Below are 12,360 nucleotides of genomic sequence, written 5' to 3'. Positions count from 1 at the left end.
AGCATAACTCATAAACCGTTCAATATTTGTTCATCAAACTTTGCAGGTTTGTCAGGTACATTCTGAACTGGTGCCTTTTGCTATTGAGAAATTTTAGAAAAAAAATTTTTTTACGTTTCAATGGCAACAAGATGGACTTAGGTTCTGTGAGGGTAGGGTTTGTTTCCGGAGCATAACTCATAAACCGTTCAATATTTTTTCATCAAACTTTGCAGGTCTGTCAGGTACATGCTGAACTTCTGCCTTTTGCTATTGAGAAATTTAAGAAATATTTATCTTTTACGTTTCCATGGCAACAAGATGGACTTAGGTTCTGTGAGGGTAGGGTTTGTTCCGGAGCATAACTCATAAACCGTTCAATATTTTTTCATCAAACTTTGCAGGTCTGTCAGGTACATTCTGAACTGGTGCCTTTTGCTATTGAGAAATTTTAGAAAGTTTTATTTTTTTACGTTTCCATGGCAACAAGATGGACTTAGGTTCCAAACTCATCTTTTTTTTACAATTTCCATGACAAGTTCCACCTCGGTTAAAAAAGGTTAGGGTTTGTTTAGATTTAATTATGTTATAAATTCTGCAACAGGGGCGGGGGATATAACCACGGTAGTGGCAAACTCTTGTTGACGTGGAAAACAATCTTCCAAAGATCATCATCCACGTTCTGTGGCCTGCACGCAGATTTGCTCGCCAAACTCTAAATGTAATTTTTGTGTAAATCTCTCTCCAGCATGTTTAACAATATATAGGTACGTTACTCACAAACATATTTTGCAGCAATCCTGTCGTGTGGCGAGGAAGATGACACAATCGCTAGATAGTGACGGGCATGTTTTTGTCATTACCACGCAGCCGTTATCATTGGTGGGTAATATGGCTCCCATCACTGTGACTGCAGAAGTGGACCCTCCGCAGATATACAATACAACAATTGTGAATATTGTAACTGCTTTTAATTTCAGCTGCCAGAGACAACTGCGATGCCTGTGACAGCGTCTCGAGCCATGATCTAGTCAGCACCGATGAGCATTGTATCTCAGGGACCTGCGCTGAGCGCAGCGCCTGCCTACTGCCCAAGCATCTCAACAATGACATCAGCCCCAGGGCTTACAGCGTACAATGTTACGCAGGCAATGCATGATCAGCCTAGTGCTGTTCCAACAACTTATCTAGCACAGCACATGTACGCTCACGCATCCAGAACACTAATTGGATGCAAAACTTCATGCAGTCCATGTGGCAGCAGTCTATGGCACACCTGTATCCTGCGCCCATGCCTATGCTTACGTACCAGATGCCTGGGTCAGCTACATCTATGGCACAAGGGTTAGCGCCTACTCCGGCACCTAACGTCTACAATATGCCTACTGCGCGTCATGGTACTGCCCATTCATTGCTGGGCAGTGTTAGCTGGACATTGACTCATGACTCCCTATCACCAGACTTATTATCCCAGCTCTATGTCAGAGGTAGCGCTACGCACCGGAGCAGAAGCCAATCGCCGCCTAGGTGAAACACATCATCATCATTCTAAATTTTTTAACTTATCCTGCATTACTCCGTTTTGCATTTACTGCTGTCTTTTGACAGAGAGACGAACTGTGTGAGATCCAGCTGCTGAAAAAAGTTGTCCCAACCAGTCCAGGAAGCAGCAGCGCCCTCTCACAGTCGACACGTGACCCGGAAGTCATGACATCACACCAAAACACATAACCGCTTTGTCACCTCCACAGACGGACGTACTGTGTATCCCTTATTGAAATTAAAGCTTATTGTTTCTATATTTTACGTGTTTCTACATTCATCGTATGCTGCTACATTGTTACCTGTTATGGGCTGTTACCTTAGGGTCTTACCCATTCGTAATTTGTAATGTTTTATCGCACGTTTGTGGCTCAAGTAACAGTTATTTACGGGCGCAATGTTGTTCCCGCCATTTTGCTTCATGGTTATGTGTTTGCTTAAAGCTATGCCTTTTCACTACCTTTGAGCGTAATTGTTTGCTCTCATAAACTTCAATTAAATACAAAGTTTTGAGTTACATTATGCTTCACGCACTTTGTGGTTTTTTCCACATAGTTATGTTTTGCTTAAATTCCAGATTTTCTGCCTCGCTGCAATTGTTGCTACGGGAACAAATCTGGTCGGGGCCGTAATTGTATGATGCCCTGTATTTTCTCAAGGCAGTGCTGATGTTGCAGTCCTTCGTCGCTGTGATCCTTCAGCTCGATACGGGTATCCAGGACACACCTCACTCAACGTGCTTATCGCCCCCCTGATATGGCTTACAACTCGGAGACTGCGGTCTTTCTACACTCTTGCCGTCACCTTTATCGACAACAAAAGAAAGACCCCTTCCGGGGACGCCCGTAACGGGACGGGTCTTCCGTTTCGTCCGCCATCTACGTTGACAGTAGCCGTGCTCAGCCGAGCTTTGCAGTGCTACCAACACCTCCGGCGCTCCCGAGAAGCAACATCTCCGGCGCTTGGCGCCTCAAGCTCTCAAGCCCCCCTGCCCCCAGATCAACAAGCTTCAACAAACTCATATCAACAGGCCGAGTATCTCAACCGATCTTCTGCTTCGGCATAAGGGGCGACATCGGCAATCCCCTCTCCGGCGCCACTGACATCTGCTTCTATTACTGACATCTCATAGCTCGTCACACGGAGAAGCAAGGTGAAAAAATTGTCTTTCAATTGTCACTTCTCCTGTCGCTGCTCTCCCTGCTGCTGGTCTTCGGGATCGTGGCTATCGTTCTACTTCCTGGGAGGAATCTTTTCAACCAAAAGACCTTTGGTCTGATTCAACTTGCCCACTGAGACGTTCTCCTTAACCCTGTCGTTTAAAGCGCCATGCTTTCGGGGAGATGACCTGTGGGTTTCAATTGAAACAGAGCTTCTGTAGGACGGCGTCTGTATCAGACTCAACGACGACATCCACTGTCTTCTTCGTCGACATCGCCGACACCAACGCTGCTCTACCCTGCCCGGCGCTCCCAGGGTTTTCCATGACGCCCCCGGTGCTCCCGAGTTTCTCGCAAAACTCGGGTACACCACTTGTTTGTCTACCACACAGTTCATTGAGGATTGTCTGCGTGTGGAGATTGCACCTCATTTCCGACTCCAATGCGGCTTTCTCGGCTACTGCGCCAAGTGATTTACATGTCACATGTCAAGTACTCGGACTGTCAACAACTCCGACCGGAATTAGGTCAACTGACCATGGCGAGCTGTGCAATGTATTTCTACAGATTGGCTTGCATGCTTACATATATGCTTGGTGCAACCACTCAACCAGAAGCCTGTCGCAGTCCATCCATGCACAAATGATGGAAATAATAGACCTCCACTGCCAACACGGCTGTCACGAGGCCCCTCGCTATAAGAACGATAGCGCCTATACAGCGTTCAAAGGATGGAAAAGATTGCTTTCCTTCGTCCGCTTTGATCTTTTAGACTACGACACCTTCATATCTCCAGCCTTGGCTACCAGACACAGCGTTGATTTGATACTTCGTCCCATTGTTCCCTGTTGACTGCTTGCCTAGTATCGTGTTGTCGTCCTTCATCGTCACCTCGATATAAGAACAGGAGCGCTTATACGATGCTCAGGGGATGGAAACGATCGCATTACTTCGTGCGGTGAGATCTACCCGAACCACAGTTTTACAGATTTCCTCATTCTCTCCTGGACATTTTGCCTCGACTTCCTACTACCAGGTTACTTCGATGCCCCGGTGGTCGATTGTGACGCTGGTTTATTTCGTCTACATGGGGCTTGGTTCGCAGGCGAGCACACCTCTCCACGTATCATCCTGACGGTACACGATCGAAGACCCCTGTTGCTGACTTATCAACTTTGCAGTCTTATAGACGACCTCATATACCATGACTTCCCGCTCTTCCATTGCCACTTCCACCTTGTCAGTGGCTAGTGGCCCACACAAGCCCACGTTGTGACCGACTGTGATCCGGAGATCACCACCATTGGCACAGCAACAGCCTTGAGATAAAAGGCTTATCCAGGACATCACTTGCTGGCAGAGAATTCTCGGTCAAAACCCTGTTGATCATGTCCACTGACAACATCACCATAATGTGGTGTTTGAGGACCAAGGGTACTCTCCACTCTCCTGGCGCTACCAACTCCACCAGCGCTCCAGGCGCCTCAAGCTCTCCGGCGCTCCCGGCACTCCCGGCGCCTCAAGCTCGCCGAGGCCTCCGGCGCTGCCTATGCCTCAGGCTCTCCGGCACCTCTGGCCAGACTATGTCAAACGGTCGACACCCCAAACATCGATCTGTTCGCCACATCTCTGAACTGCCAGCTGTCGCCTTACATGTCACCGGTGCCGGATACGGCCGCTGTGGCAGTCGATGCCTTCAGCTGTTCCTGAGAAGGATTACGCCTGTACGCTTTTCCGCCTCCGGTTCTCCCTACCCGGGTTCTTCAGAGATCCAGGCCGCTCGGCACCTGACACTGATTTTTCTCGCGCCTTGGTGGCCGGCCAGAAGTTGGTTTATCGACCTCCGAAACATCGCCAGAGACAACCCCTGGAACTTCCGGTGTGGTCTAACCTTATGCTCCATCCACACAGTCGGTTGCCACACCCTAAAACCCTCGTGGTTTTGCCTGCACGCCTGGCACATCTGCAGAAAGCCCCATGAGCCGAAGGCTATTCGGCTAGAGCGACCAAGGCTATTGCTTCAGCCCACCGTCCATCTACACGGGGACTGTATGATGGTGAATGATGCTCGTTCCAGGCATTTTGTTCAGACAAACACCAGGATCCAATGACAGCGTCACCGCAGTTCCTGGCTCAGTTCCTTCTGTATTTGCGCATTGTCGGTTGACGGGCTCTACCACCTCCACATACCTGGTCGCCATCAACTCCGTTCTTGCCATCCTGGCTGATCGAAGAATGACGAAATTTCCGAACTACAGGCCTGGCTGCGCTCATTCCGTCTTGAAGACCAGAAGGCCAAGTTCAGACCGCCTGTGTTGGATCTGAATGTGGTCTTAAAAGCCCTTCGAACCACTCCACTTGTCTTCCTTCTACGACCTAAGGAAGAAGACGGTGTTTCTACTGGTTTTGGCTACTGCCGCTCGAGTCAATGAGCTGCACGCCCTCGACGTCTCCCATGTCCGGTTCGAACGCAGTACCCAGTGCGCCGTTCATCATGGACCGTGCTGGGACTTCATCGTAAAGAATCAACTCCCAGGACAGCCTGATAGATCATTCATTATCCCCTCCCCCCTCGTCCATTGTGGGTGCCGAGGATGAGGAGGAGTGTTATTATGCCCAGTAAGGGCACTGAAGGTTGTTCTACGACGATCTAAAGCCTGCAGCAAGTCTAGGAAACACCTTTTTTCTGCTGGTCTCTCCTTTGTCGCAGTCATTGGTCAGCCAGAATACTTTTCCCTGTGGCTACGGGTGGTCATCCTCTAAGCTTATGAAGCCGCCGGATTGGACCCTCCCCTCCAAGGCTATCAACCCACACGAGATCAGGGCAATCGCATTTACCATGGCTCTTCACAGTATAACTGTTCCATCCAGTCGCTCATGGAAGCCTGTTCTTGGCAATCGTAGCCTTGAAAGATGTCGCCGGCGTTCACAGTTTTGGTCCCTGGTTGTAGTCCAACAGGTCATCTATCACCGACGCCACTGATTCTCCGATACCCTGAGCGGGGCCCGTCGACCTCTCTGGTGTTTATCACCCCAGACAAGACGGCTCACTTGCGTTCCACATTCGCTCTTAGGTCAGTTTTAGTTTTTGGCTACCCGCCTCATTCTATTTCTGTCACCTATCCGGGTTTTACTTTTTGCATCAACTCTCGTTTCCTGACGACAGGAATGGTAGTAGATGTTGACACCGGCACCAATGCCGCTGATGCCAACGCCGCTGATTCTCTGATACCCTGAGCGATGCCCGTCGACCTCACCGGTGTTCCTCGCCTCCAGATTAGATTCAATCGACATCAACCAGGTCCATTTTGAGCATGGGATGCACAGAGCGGTACATCTCAGGTTGTGCTGTGATTTTATAGCAAAAAATCAACTACCAGGCCAACCCAATCGTTCCTTCACCATCCCACCGATATCAACTATTGTGGGAGCTGAAGATGGAGTGAACTTCGAGTTTTCATCCACCGCTTGAAGACTAGACGTGGTTTGAGGAAGTGGTTATTTATACCTGTGTCTTCAACGTCCATGACCAAAGTTAGTCGCAACACCATATCTGCATGGTTACACACAGACCTCCTTCAGGCTTACGCGATCGCCAAACTTGATCCACCAAGAGTGAATAATCCTCACGAGATCAGGGCGCTAGCCTCTACCATGGTGTTACACAGCAACTGTTCTATTAGAACAATCATGGAAGGATGGTTTTTTAGGTCTGACACAGTTTTGGCTAGTCATTATCTTCGCGATGTGACTCTCGAGGACGTAGAAGGCGTGTGAACTTTTGGCCCTCTGGTTGTAACCCAGCAGGTAACCAAGCCCCGACGCAAATAATGAACTCGCCCTATACAGAGCCAGTCTACTTCCTTGCACAAGTCGTTGAGATTCGGCCAGTGGAAGGAAATTGACAATCTTTTTTTGTCAGGCCTCTGCTCTATGATATAGAAAGTAAAGAATTAGCTGCCTAGCTAATCATTTCTTTCTTTCTTTCTTACTAAATATGTATTGGGAACTACTCTTTAATTCCTATGTTCAATCTGTATCATATTTGAATGTAAAGGCATTTTTGGCCTCACGGTTTATGTGTCATGTTTCAGAGTGCGAATTATTGAGGTGTCTGTTTTTCTGAAGCTTTACCCACCTCCAAACCGTCCAGTACAGATGCAATAAGGAGTAATGCAGGATAAGTTAAAAATTTAGTAAAATCTAAATATTTTTTACATTTGTATACTTATCTTGCATTACTACGTTTAAGGACCCACCCGCCGCAGACTTGCCTCCCCACTTTAGCTTCAGAACCCTCAAAAGTATGTTTTTTAAGCTCAGACGAAAGGCAGTGATGTGGAGAAGGTGACTTGTCATCAAGGTCACATGACAGCGGTGATTGTCTGTATAAAAGTGGGATTTAGAATAAACAACATCTTTATTTCTTCACCCAAGACCATCGCCATTGCACTTGTTGTCGTAAGGTAAGCAGTGAATGCATTAAAGAGTAATGCAGGATAAGTATACAAATGTAAAAAATATTTAGATTTTACTAATATTACTTATATCCAAGATTTCATTCCATTTTGTTCACATTAAATTCGTTGAAATTGTGTATGAACTGAGATACAAAGTCTTAGGGCTTCCTATCACTGTTTTGAAATTTCTTTTCAGTTATGATATTGGCCATGACATTAAGTATTTTTTAAACTAAATCATCCATAGATCGGGGAGAAAATGTTTGAACAGCTGATCGCTATTTTAGGCTTATTTTACAAGACAAATACACATGTAATCTTATCTCTGCTTATAATACATTGATTTTGTAAATTATCATGTCTAATGATGTTTTATCGTAAATTTAATGCTTTCATTCACCAAATTTGCAAATGGCAAGATAAGCACACATACTCCTATTGCCGCCATGACCATAACACAAGATGTGCTGTAAAGCAGTGCTCATGTAATGGGAAGTAACTGTACGTTATATGGGATCGCATTGTTTTTAAGTTTTATAACATTTCACTGCCGGGGTTGTGTGTTAGAGATGCGGAATATTTATGGATTTGTTGGGTTTTTTTTTAAAATGGAAGCAGACTTTGTGGTGGTGCCTGAGAACATTATATTTTTTAACTTAACCTGCATTACTCCTTAATGCATATTACTGCTTGTCTTGACAGAAAGAAGAGCTGTGTGAAGTCTATAGAAGAAGTTGTTTCAACTAGCTTAGAGGATAACCCTATCACACAGCTCCAACGCGACCACGGAAGTGATGACATCACGGATCAGTGCATTACTGCTGTCACCCACAGTGGAAAGACCTGTGTTGATCTCTCAGTAAAGATTTTTGTTTCACTTTGTTGTGTTGATTCTTGGTGAATTCTCTTGTGATTCTATTGTGCTTCAGCTTTCGACAAGTACCTCAGAGTATCCCAGTAAGGCCCGTAAACGGAAGACAATGTCAAACCCCCGGCAATGTTGCACGTCACCCGTCACCCAGACATCATGTCGTCTACCACCTCTGTTGTAGTCTCCATTTGGGCACCCATGATGACCTCCACTATGACAATCTTTGCGTCTACGGCCCCCACGATGAAGACCGGTGCGACGTCTTTGGACCATCACACGTCACTACAGCTGACATACCAGTACAAATGCCTGTTCAGTCAAGCCTACAAGCGCCTCCGGGCTTTAGACCTCCTGCATACCAACAGATGCCACAGCAACAGACGCCCTACACCCATCTTATGAAGGTCCAAAACAGAGGTCCATGCTAACCTTGTTCTTAACCAGGAGGCAGACTGGCTTGCGTACCGGCTATAGGCTATGGCTCCTTCCCCTGGCCAGGGTGTGGGCAAATAGGACTTGGTTTGGTCTGACCCCAAAGCCATCCCTCCAGATCCCTTAATCATGTATGAGGACTTCGCGAAGTTGTCGCTAACCCCTTCCTTCAAGGAAGTATAAGAGAGAAGACTACCCCATCCACTCTGTCTCACTGGTGGACTACGCCCATACACTGGATGAAGATTTACATCGCATGACAGGCTCTAACCGCCATAGGCACCATCTGGGTGCCTAATAACAAGCTGGCGTACATTGAAACAGAGCTTAGATGCTCCCTCAAAGCGTCCTCCTCCAGAGACATCCTGCAGGACCTCTCAGAGGATAATCCTAACCGTCTGGACCACCTCACCACTGTCCTCTCCTACCTCAGCGACAAGTGGAGAGTATACCACACATCGTTTTGGTTACCTTGCCTTTCGGATTGGGACCTCGAATGTAAGAGAGACCTCCTCCAGCAACCATCGTCGTCCTCAGTCTTGTTAATGGTCAGGTCACCAAGACCCTCCTTCAAGCCATCAAAGTCCGGCACTTACCAGCCCAGGCACTGCTCTCTACAGCCGCGTGGCCATGACTCAGCCTTTGTGTCCTACCCGGGTAAGCCTCTCCCACAAGCGGTGAGACTGCTCCAGGGGAGGGAGCGACAACTGCAGGGGCAGCAAGTCAAGACACATGGTCACGACTGGACACGTTGTGGACATCCCTGTAGGTGGCAGACATTGGCGGAACTGGGAAATCCTGGGGGACCCTTATGTCGCCAACATCCTCTGCCACGGGTACAGACTCACACTGATAGACGACCCACCTCTCACATTGTCGGCCATAGTGGACACATATCCCCCTTCGAATGTCGGGACACTGCTGGCCAAAGTGGTCATAGAGATTGTTTACTCCCCAGCCATAACACCAGACTTCTATTCGCAAATATTCCTTGTCCCCAAGAAGGGTTCGGACCAATTTAACATGATCCCCATCTCACCACCTTCAACAAGCACTACTTGGCCCATCCACCTAAGAATGAGCACTCTCAGGCTCCTCTGGTCCAGGATACAGGCTCACGACGCCCTCATCAGCCTGGACCTCCAAGATGCGTACCTACATGTACCAATCAACCCCGACGACAGGAAATTACTCCAATTCATCTTCATGGGTATCCACTACCAATGGGTGGTCCTCTCGTTTGGAATTTCCCATGGCTATTTACACTCATCACCAAGCCGATAACGTCGATCCTCCACTTGAGAGGTGTCAAGGTTGAGGCGTACATAGACAACTGCCTCCTCAACCACCAGGACATGGCGACACTCCTTTATCACAAGGACTTTACACTTTAGAAGACGTGCAAGGAGCACACAAGCTTTGGCCCTTTAGTCATTGTTCCCTGATTGGCTGAGGGATATTGGAGCGTTTAGATGGAAGACCACATCTGAAGTTATGCCCTCCACCGTTTCCATAGGATTCAGATGCATTATGGAATAAAGCAGGATAAGTTAAAAATCTAGTAAAATCCTAGATATCTTTTATATTTGTATCCTGCCTTACTACATCTACACAGACCCACCCATCGCAGAGCTTCCTCCCCACGAGAAATGCAGTATACAAAAGTATACAAATATAAAAAATATCTAGGATTTTGCTAGGTTTAGCCTTATGTGTCATACATTATCATTTGTAAATTTTATCTTGCATCCAAAATTAGATGATTCACATTGTTCTGATATGTGAAAGTTGTTTGTGTACTGATAGTATTGGAGGCAATCCGGGACAAGCCAGTGTTGCAGCAAGTACACATGGGGCTGCCCCCAGAGGAGATACAAGTGCAGGTCAAGAAACAGATGCAGGAGTAAGTATCCTTGTCATCTGGCACCTACTAGCCTAAGTATGTAAACCTACATTAAGATATATATGTACATGTGGCATGGATATGATCACTGTTCAGAAACCATCCAGTCTAGTCTGGTCATTTCCCTTTGAAACTTACGCAGATTGCTGAAAGGTTGTGAGCAATGATGGGATTCAAACTTACTACACCTTGTGTTTTTTCCTTTATCAAACGTTGGAACTTTGAATGAAGTATAATTCCTTACTAGGATTGTATGTTTTAAAAAACCCAACTGCATACATATGTTATTTTGCTGTAAATTCTTATGTTTGTTCCAGACACTCTGCTCTGATGTATGGTCGTTTTGGGATGAGACCTACAGCAGAGGAAGAGAAAGCAGCTAAACTCAACAGACTCGAACGAATGAAGAAGATATACCTTCCTCCACGAGTATCTCCAAGTAAGGACTGCCTCAGCAAACTCCTGAATATGACTCTAATAATACTGTAGTTGTACATTAAGGTAACCAATACCAGTCATTCAGTTGGAGAGACAGCAGTGGTTGTGTAGCTAAAATAGAAGAGGCAACTTCTTTTGTTTCATTTGTTGTTTTTAAACTGGTGGTCGACAGGTAGAGCTTATACAATTGCATTGCATCAGTCATCCATCAAGCTCTATGGTTATGGTTTCTGGAAGAATGTTGATAGCCAAAACAATTCTAAACTGATCAAGATCTGGTGTCCACACACATACCCACAGTTGAATACAAACACGAAAGAATTTGTGCTTTCGTGATAAGAGTGTCAGTGACTGTCATGGAGGACATCGATACATGAGAGATGATTGTTTGTTCCAGCTCCTGCACCTGATATAGTGTTGGACAGTGCCTTGCCTGCCCTCAACCCCAAGGATGAGCCATGGGAGAAGGAGGTTGATGACTTGGTGGCCTGGACAGCCAACCTGGATGCTGAAGCCATCGACATATCATGACATATCCTGCATACACATCCAGAGACAGTCAATTGTTTGTCTTGAAACCTGGAAATAATCTCAACAGACTTGAGTGTGGGTGTTATATTCAAGTGTATGTATCTGAAGGGCTTCTCCCAAGCATTTAGTTCATACATACCCAGTAACATTTCCAAGAAATGGATTCCTCTGTTGTAGATATTGTGTAAATGATGCATAACTATGTTTTGTGAAAATTATTTTTAGCTTGTTTCATTGGTACAACACAGCTAGGATGTGATAAATATGTACATCTCCATCACAAATCTATATGTATACAAGTGTGCCTTAGATGTCGGACTGCAGGTACTTTTCTCTTTGTTGTTTCTGTGAAGTGTGAAATAATGTCTGCTCAAATGATTTGAGTGAGTTTGTGATACAACCACAAGGCCTGAGTACAAGTAGCCAGCCCATCTCTCATGCTCAGACATCCAATGCAGAAGACTGTGAAAACTGTCGTTCATAATGAAGATTGCAGTAGAGTGCCCTTTTATTTAAACATTTGTCACTGTATTATGGGACAGTCCTCACAAGTTCTGTACACATCCAAAACAAGTTTTGTTGAATATTGCCAAAACTATCAGTCTATGTGCATATGCCTAAAATTTGAGTCTCTATAACTTTGACATGTGATGAAATATGATGTTAATATATGTCTATACATTGGTTTAAAGCTTCATCAATATGTTGTTTTCAAATTCACCGTAGTGAAGGTGATCATAACATGTCATTGCCAAATCTAGCACAGACTCATTGCACAAAAGCTTCTTGACACACTGTTTTACCCCATATTCTCCAATATGTCATGTAAATAGCAGTTAATTAGTTTAATTCTTAATACAATGTGATCTGTCAAGATATGTTTGTATGTACATGACAAGAGAGTCTTACAGTGTAACAAACTTGGAGCTATGACAGTTGTATCACTTTGAAAGTCTTAATCTATGACATATTTGTACTTCACTAGGTGTGATTCACTAAATTTGTAACAGCTCTCATCAGTAATAGAAACGTGAATCGTCAAAA

General features: G+C 45.7%; 1 protein-coding gene across 1 annotated transcript in view; it reads left to right on the top strand.

Annotated features, from left to right (window-relative positions):
• Positions 1 to 12,360, top strand: part of LOC124117947 (ubiquitin-conjugating enzyme E2 U-like) — an 83,461-nt gene extending 71,101 nt beyond the window's left edge. The window contains exons 8-10 of the mRNA XM_048399821.1: positions 10,251 to 10,347; positions 10,665 to 10,786; positions 11,183 to 12,360. Of these exons, the coding sequence (XP_048255778.1) occupies positions 10,251 to 10,347; positions 10,665 to 10,786; positions 11,183 to 11,316 (353 nt within the window). The 3' untranslated portion in view covers positions 11,317 to 12,360. The remainder of the gene's footprint in view (positions 1 to 10,250; positions 10,348 to 10,664; positions 10,787 to 11,182) is intronic.

The sequence above is a fragment of the Haliotis rufescens genome, unplaced genomic scaffold, assembly GCF_023055435.1.
Source record: "Haliotis rufescens isolate VD_foot unplaced genomic scaffold, xgHalRufe1.0.p SCAF_2, whole genome shotgun sequence".
NCBI classification, from domain to species: domain Eukaryota; kingdom Metazoa; phylum Mollusca; class Gastropoda; order Lepetellida; family Haliotidae; genus Haliotis; species Haliotis rufescens.
The sequence above is the reverse complement of the archived record's forward strand: the minus strand, read 5'-3'. Positions and strand labels throughout refer to the sequence as shown.